This window comes from Octopus bimaculoides, chromosome 14 (genome assembly GCF_001194135.2).
Source record: "Octopus bimaculoides isolate UCB-OBI-ISO-001 chromosome 14, ASM119413v2, whole genome shotgun sequence".
Taxonomy (NCBI): Eukaryota; Metazoa; Mollusca; class Cephalopoda; order Octopoda; family Octopodidae; genus Octopus; species Octopus bimaculoides.
Genome location: NC_068994.1, coordinates 6,891,817 through 6,900,100, shown reverse-complemented (window position 1 = coordinate 6,900,100; position 8,284 = coordinate 6,891,817). Strand labels below are relative to the sequence as shown.

At 40.4% G+C, this 8,284-nt stretch overlaps 1 protein-coding gene across 4 annotated transcripts in view; it reads right to left on the bottom strand.

The window, feature by feature from the left end:
* The window catches only part of LOC106873403 (synaptobrevin homolog YKT6), a 26,366-nt gene that overhangs the window by 1,547 nt on the left and 16,535 nt on the right, over nt 1–8,284 (bottom strand). For 2 of the 4 annotated variants that reach the window (XM_052972667.1, XM_052972668.1), the window contains exons 5-9: nt 7,693–7,751; nt 6,076–6,121; nt 4,596–4,661; nt 3,325–3,426; nt 1,804–2,028 (exon numbers count right to left, since the gene is read on the bottom strand). In XM_052972667.1, coding sequence (XP_052828627.1) covers nt 1,804–2,028; nt 3,325–3,426; nt 4,596–4,661; nt 6,076–6,121; nt 7,693–7,751 — 498 coding nt within the window. Of the gene's footprint in view, nt 1–1,803; nt 2,029–2,460; nt 2,531–3,324; nt 3,427–4,595; nt 4,662–6,075; nt 6,122–7,692; nt 7,752–8,284 lie in introns of all 4 variants that reach the window. The other 2 variants (XM_052972669.1, XM_014920756.2) reach the window with 2 other exon arrangements.

Here is an 8,284-nt window from a genome sequence, read left to right as displayed (position 1 = left end):
ATATATATATATATATATATATATATATATAATACAAATAGTATATGAGTAGATGCATATATACGTACATGTTTGTACATACCTTCATCTACATGTATATATAGATGCATATCTGGTTACAGGACATTGCAAAAAAACATGGACAAAATGATAAACGGAGTACAGAAAACATACAGGCCACATTAGAGAACATTTCCTTCATCAGCTGCCACCATTCTAAAACTGAGCGTTTCGAAGAGTTAGGGCAAAGTTATACAAAGTTAATATTTAACACAGGGAACATTAAAATGCTAAATTACTTATTCCTCTCCACAATCACAGATACTGACATACTCGTTCATTGGTTTTACGTCTGTTTTCCATGCTGGCATGAGTTGGATGGATGCCTAGTATATTACAAGTAGATACCCTACCTGTCACCAACCATCATTATCACCAACATTTAACGTCCATGTTCCAAGCTAGCATGGGTTGGACAACCCTAATACATAAGATGTATATTTTTGTCTGACAGAGATGTCAGTTATCTCCCCATCTGCAACACACACGCACAGGTCAAATGCTGGGGTCAACAGTTCAAGGGAGATAACTCGATGTAGCCTAAGTATTCTTAATACCGAGAGATGTAGCGGAACATCAGTTTATGAATTGAATTCGTGCCTGAAGGTCCTTCATCACCTGAAATGTTTGTGAACCAAAACTATTTTCTCCATTGGATATTCAAGAAAAGGCACAACGAATTCGAGCAGTGACATGCTCTGAGTGAAAGCTATACAGCAACAGACGCTCTTCTGCTGATTCTCCCAGCTTGATGCTAATCGTTGCCAGTTTGTGCGTTCGTTATTCAAGGCATCCAAGGCGTTTCATGAGTGAAAAACTGTTCATAAACCAATTTATTCACGATAAGTGTTCCACGGTACACACACATACTAAGACAAACACATATGTATTATTTTGCATTACCAAGTATATCAGTTTCTTTACAAACTAGTCTCTAAAACAAATAACATTTATGCAATAAAAGAAGCAAAAGATGCTGTCATTGTAAAGTATTAGATGCAACTATTGTAGCTATGGTGAGACTGGTAACCAAGGATCTATCTTTAGTAGTTATAGTGAGGCAGGTTCCCCACAGGCAATCTACAACAGCCACAGTGAGGAAGGTACACAGGTAGGTTATCTACAACCGCCATAGTGAGGGAGGTACATAGATAGGTTATCTATAGCAGCCATAGTGAGGCAGGCACCCTGATAGGTTATCTACAAGAGCCACAGTGCTCCAGGTGAGTTATCTATAGTTGCTGTAAGAGGCACAGGCAGGTGTTATGGTGTCGACTACAGTCTCTCTGGTGACACAAGGAGCAAAATTAGCGACAATATATAATGGCTATGTTAAAGCAGGTGACAACAGACAAAGCAAGTACTCATGTTAGACTGGGGAGAGAATGTTCATTGTGTAACAGGCTGTCACTGTTGGTTACTACATATCTGATGAGAAAAGAGAGTGCAGGACAAGAAGCTTAAGGCGACTCAAAAGAGGCAAATTAAAGTTAGCTACAGCAGCAGCAAACAGCTCATGGTAATGTCACTTGATCATACTGGAAAAAGAAGCAAGTGTGGCAGTTCTACTGGGATAGAAGCAGTTATTGAATACTGAGAGATGATAATGCCAGAGCAAAACAATTAGTTCCAACACACATGAATGAGCTAAAGGAGTGAGTGAGAGAAGCTTGATAAAAATAGATAACTCAAGTAAGGAAGAGAAGGATCTTGACTAAAGTGGCTGAACTAAGTCAAACGTACTATTGAGTCACGAGCAGCTTGGAGATAGCGGTTAGCTGCTGGGCAACTACAGTTGCCACAGAGAGATGTGCTTTTGCCCCTGCCAGTATTGGCACTTTTGCGGGCAGCATAACCACGGACAGAGTAGCCAGCTAGATGAGGTTGTTCTGTCTTGACCAAGGGTTCTTCAACAGAGGGCTTTTCCCTTTCCGAGGCTGGAAGGGGCGTTGGTTCTCTGGGTTTCACCTGGAAGCAACCACAAACAAAATACATTAGGGGCCTGGCAGTTGATACACAGAAAAGCATGACCTGAGGGAAGGGACTGTCACTGCATGTTATTGCCTTCTGGTAAACAGTTGATCGGTCAAAGTGCACGCGGAATTTAGCAGAAAATACAGTGGCACGAGGAAGCAAGAAAGAGATCATATTTAGGGAAAATGATAGGGATTAACAAGGATACTTTAAAGGATTATAACATACATGCACACACACACACAGATTCATACATACAAATATAAAACATTTTGGGAACAGGAAGGGCATCCTGCTGTAGAAAATCTGCCTCAACAAATTCCATCTGACCCATGGAGAAGTGTATTGAAAAATCATTAAAATATTTTGTGTATTGTAGAAACATAACCAGTTTATTGCAGATAAATTTTAACAAGAAAATCTTACGTGGACCCCAAGGGGTCTTGTGAACGCTGGTTGAGAACCATTGGTTTAAAATATCAAACATGCTGATCATCTAAAAAAAATTATTTAAAATTAAGAAAGCAACTAAAATCAGTACAGATTATATAAGAGGACTATACTACACTCTTGGAGTGGTTGGCATTAGGAAGGGCATCCAGCTGTAGAAACCTTGCCAGACAAGATTGGAGCCTGGTACAGCTTTCTGGCTTACCAGTCCTCAGTCAAACTGTCCAACCCGTGCCAACATAGAAGACGGACATTAAACGATGATGATGATGATGACTATGGTAGTTCTTTGTTACTGCAAAATTTAAATGAATGCCATTGACAATGTATAGTTGTAAAAACAAAATAAAACTTGGATTTGGGTAGACAGATATCTCCTCTACTGCAAGACACTCGTTCCTATGCATCTATCCACCTGGCATAAAGCCACCTCATCACATTCAGTTGAGAGAAGTCTTGTGAGTTACATAGTGACCTCATAGGTACCGGTGCCACATATAAAGCAACCAGAACTGGTTGGTATTAGGAAGGGCATCCAGCTGTAGAGACCAAGGCAAGAACAGACATTGAAGTTTGGTGCAATGCTCTGGTTTACCAGCCCCTGCTGAACTGTCCAAGTCATGCCAGCATGGAAAACTGACATTAAATCCTGATGATGATAATCAAGTCAACTAACCATGTTTAATAGATATTAATTATTGCATAGCATATAGTGTAGCAAGTCTTGCAGTGAAGGAAGTGCTTATTGAGGCAAGTCCCAAAACTCCATAGATATTGTGCGAAGCTGATAAGGTGTGGTGCAGTGTAATAAAGAATTGAAAAAGGGGCAAACAAACTCACTGTTTTGTAGAAAGATTTTGACTGGGTACTCAGTCCTTCTGATTTTTCAACAAGATCATCCAATTTCTCACCACGCTCCAAGATGGCATCAATCGTGTTGTGCTGCATGAAAGCAAAACAAGATTCCAAGAATAAAATTTAAAGCCACTGATCATAGGCCTTCTTAGAGCTGAACAACTACTGACATCGTGTAAATATAGTTACATCATCAATAGATGATCTTAATTAGAAATCTAGTTGCATCATTAATAGAGGATTCTGATTAGAAATCTGCTTAAAACATTAACCATTTGTCATACTTGTCTGAGATGATAGTGTGACAGGCAGATTCACCTTATGCACGACAAATCTCTAAAAGTATGGCTGCATGTTTAAGAGGCTCGCTTTGAAACCATTGTCTTACTGTACAGTACCTTAGGCAAGTATCTTCTTCTATAGCTCTCGGCCGACAAGTACCTTGTGAGAGAATTTGGTAGATGGAAATTGCATGGAAGCCCATTGAGTGTGAACAGAGGAGTTTCCTGTCATAGACAACAAATGAGGGTTCTGCAGTTTCTTGCAGAACATCACTTCCATTTTAAGTGCCTATGTAATTGTGAGCAGACATTGGCATCCTCTCGGTCCTTCCACCTTTGACACACCAGTAGAGAACATGGCAGATGTGACAGGTAAAAGGAGAGAGGACTGTACAAAGAGTTAGCTGATACCAAGGACACAAGTTTGTCTGATTCAGGAATTCAAGCCACAACCTTAAACCTTTAGCATTGAAACCAGCCACATCCAGCCGAAATACTCTACGTTTTAGTTCAAACCAGCCAGATTCAGCCTCTCACACCTACCCTACAATGTCATTCTAAAAACAAACAATCACATCATTGACATCTTAAAGCTACCAGATAATGCAGGATTAGTTCATAAGAATATGAATGAATAAAGATTACATTTGACAGAATAATCTGGATGCTAAGGGGTTACTATAATCAGCCCACACCCTAACGCAGTGGTTTCCGACCATTTTGTTTGTCTACAGACTCCTTTGGTTCCTGTTCTACTTGACTGGATATCCATAGCCATTTGATGTATATATAAAAGGAAAACACCTAACTGTATTTTTGTAATTAAATATTATTAGGAATAATATTTTATGTACTGTAGAAGTATAACATAAATCTTATATGGACCCTGCTTGAGAATGACTGCCCTAATCCCTAAGCCAAGCCCCTTCACATCAGTTACAATACTAAGGAACATAAGTGAAACAAGATACTCACCAAAATAATTTTTGTTTCATCCAAGTCATTCTGAATTTTTGTCATCGCATCAGATTCTTGTGGATTCTTTTGACATGGACATCAGACAGTGATGAACACAAGAGTGACCACAGCAGCAATGGACAGAGCAGTGGCCACAGTAGCAATAACACCAACGACCACGGAGGAATTGATGAAAGAGAGAAAGAGAAAATAACATTAAAGATGCAATTTGATTTATAGGATTATTGAGATATCTGGACATTGGTCATCCAAATTGAATCACCTCAAACCAAAGTTACCTCATGGAATTTATTATAAACAAAGATCTCTCATTTTATAGGTGCAGGCATGGCTGTGTGGTTAAGAAGCTTGCTTTGCAGCCATGTGATTTTGGGTTCAATCCTACCGAGCAATACCTCAGGCAAGTATCTTCTATTATAGCCCTTGGTTGATCAATGTCTTGTTGGTGAATTTGGTGTGTGTGTGTGTGTGTGTGTGTGTGTGTGTGTTGACATATGTGGCAGTGATATACCTTCCAGCCTTCATCAGGTGTCTTGGGAAATTTCAAACCCGGGTTCTCATTCCTAAGGTATTTTTTGATATTATTATTATTATTATTCAGATCACTGCCCGGAATCGAACTCAGAATCTTGGGATTAGTAGCCCGCGCTCTTAATCACTAAGCCATATGGTAGAGTGGTTAATAATAATAATAATATCGAAAAATACCTTAGGAATGAGAACCCAGGTTCGAAATTTCCCCAAGACACCTGATGAAGGCTGGAGGATATATCAGCCGAAACGTTGTGTAAACAACAAACAAGATGAGGACAAATATCCATCAATTGTAAATAATGTTCTTTCAGTCCATTAATGACCTCCATGCGATTAGATTTGGTAGAAGCAGTGTGGGAGACAATGGAACTTCAGGGCACAGGCACAGTTGTGTGGTAAAAAGTTCGCTTCTTAACCACATGGTTTCTGGTTCAGTCCCACTGCGTGGCACCATGGACATGTTTCTTTTACTTTTAGCCTCAGGCCAACCCAAAGCCTTGTGAGTGGATTTGACAGACAGAAACCGAAAGAAGTCCATTGTATATATATGTATGTGTATGTGCTCCACTGCAGCTCGACAACCAGTGTTGGTGTGTTTGCATCCCTCCATAAACCTAGTGGCTCAGCAAAAGGGAACTGATATAATAAAAGTACCAGGCTTTAGAAAAAAATACTGGTGGAGGGCGGGTCAGTCGATGTGTTCTACTAAAACCCTCCCAGGCGGTGCCCCAACATGGCCACAGTCTAATGAGCGAAACAACGATAAAAGATAGAACAGGGGTCAGAGAATGACTCGTCAGTGACCATTACGCTGGAGCAGTGACGGTGATGTATCAAATCCAAAAGATGAGAGGTGGAGGGTATCCCTAAACATGATGCGGAGGGCTACTGATCCTTTAAAACGGGGTGAACCATTGAAAGTGAATTCTGTTGTGTTACGTACCTGGCTCTGTTTTAAATACTGGTCACACTGGGGGAAATTTACTTCACTGAAAAACAGAAAGGAGAAGTAAGAGGAATGTTTGCTATAGGGAAGGAGGAGTGGCTGTGTGGTAAATAGCTTGCTTCCCGACCACATGGTTCCGGGTTCAGTCCCACTGCGTGCCACCTTGGGCAAGTGTCGTCTACTATAGCCTCGCACCGAACAAAGGCTTGTGAGTGGATTTGGTAGACGGAAATTGAAAGAAGCCCATCATATATGTTTGTGTGTTTACGTCCCCATAACTTAGCGGTTCAGCAAAAGAGACTGATAGAATAAGTACTAGGCTTACAAAGAATAAGTCCTGGGGTCGATTTGCTCGACTAAAGGCAGTACTCCAGCATGGCCACAGTCAAATGACTGAAACAAGTAAAAGAGAGTAAAGAGTAAATTCAAAACCAACAAGGCCTGAGTGAGGAAGGCCATTCCTAAGGAAAACATAAAATGGGGTGCAGTGGAACCCAAAAGGAATCTGCAAGGCCAACTCCCCTTCTGGTCACCAGAAGAAAATCACACAAGGAAGGTTGAAGAGAAGATACCCTAAAATAGCTAGAGGTAGGGTATTGAGGCACAACTGACAAAATTGGGGATCCAACCAGAGGCATAGGTTCTAAACATAGAGGGATCAAGCACATAAAAAAAAAAAAGGCACCGTGACACATATCAAACAATTCTTTAACTCATTTCTCTTATGTTATGCGAAATATTTCATTAGTTACAATATACGTAGTTGTATTCTACATTCATTAATATCATGCTTCGTTAGCAATGTCGTTGTGTATGAAACTTACTACTACTAAAATAGGTGTGATATGTAAAAGATAAAACTATGGGATTATCCAGTGTTGAGAGGTTATTGATACTAATGTCTGTTTTGGTTCTTCAGGTGTGAGCAGCCATCAACCCATCACAGGAGATTGAGCAGATGGTTCAAAAACAGAAGTTGTGGGTCAAATAAAGTGATTCGGTGAAATAGTTGTGTGCTGTCAACTTAATGTGACAGTCCCCTGAAGGGAATAATACTACTGTTGGTTAGACCTAGGAAGCTGCACTGCTTCCTGTCGGCCTTGACACATTTCCTGTGTCCTTATGTCTCCCCCTTGTAAACATCAGGACACAGGAAACGTGTCAAGGCCGAACAGGAAGCAGTGCAGCTTCCTAGGTCTAACCAACAGTAGTATAATTCCCTTCAGGGGACTGTCACATTAAGTTGACAGCATACAACTAATTCAAAAAAAAAAACTGTTGGAAAGGTGCCAATTTTGAAAAGTATGCTTGAAGGGAGCTGTCAGTCCCCTTGTTCCCCTATAAGCTACGCCATTGGATCCAATTGAAGAAAAGCAGAAACGGCAGCCCAGAATCAAGTACAGCAGAGAAAAGCCACCAATGGCTTTTGCGCTATAGTAAGTAAAAGAGTGATTTGAGGGAGATTTGGTTGCTATTTCAAGCAGATCAAGGCTCCTTTGGTTTGCCTTTCTGGAGAGCATGGTCAAACAATCGGTAAACTGAGTAAGCAGAGGCAATAGCATTACCAAAAATATTAAATAAGATCGGAATGAGTTTTAGATCTGAAGAACTTACCTTTCTACTACGGTTGGCCATTTCTCAGGCGGAACTGCGAGTTTAAAGTCATCAAGAACCTGAGATTATCAAAGACAAAGTCAGTGTATGTGGAAGATAAGACGGTGAAAGTAGTGAGTTGAACAAAAAAATAAGGTCACAAAATAATCCCTGCAAACAAAGATGCACGTGCACATTATCACACACAGCTGACATGTTCTATCAGTGTTGCATGCAGGGAGATAACTGCTGTCTTACCCAAGCTCCACACTCACAACGCATAACATGCACGTCTCTATAAACAGATTGCTATCTACAAAACAGAATATTATTTGGGATTGGCCACCTAACTCCCCAGACTGCAACCCCCTTGATTATTATGTGTGGGGCACAGTTGAGCGAGAGACCAACAAAACTCCTGGTAACACCAAAGATGAACTGAAGGCAAGGATTATGGCAATATTGACCAACTTAAACAAGGAGACCATCCAGAAGAGTTGCAGGAGATTCCGAAGTCGTCTGGAGGCCGTGGTTGAAGCCAATGGCGATTTTATTGAATAAATTTAATCTTTTAGTATTCCAAGATATTTTTATGTAATTTTGGTGAATATAT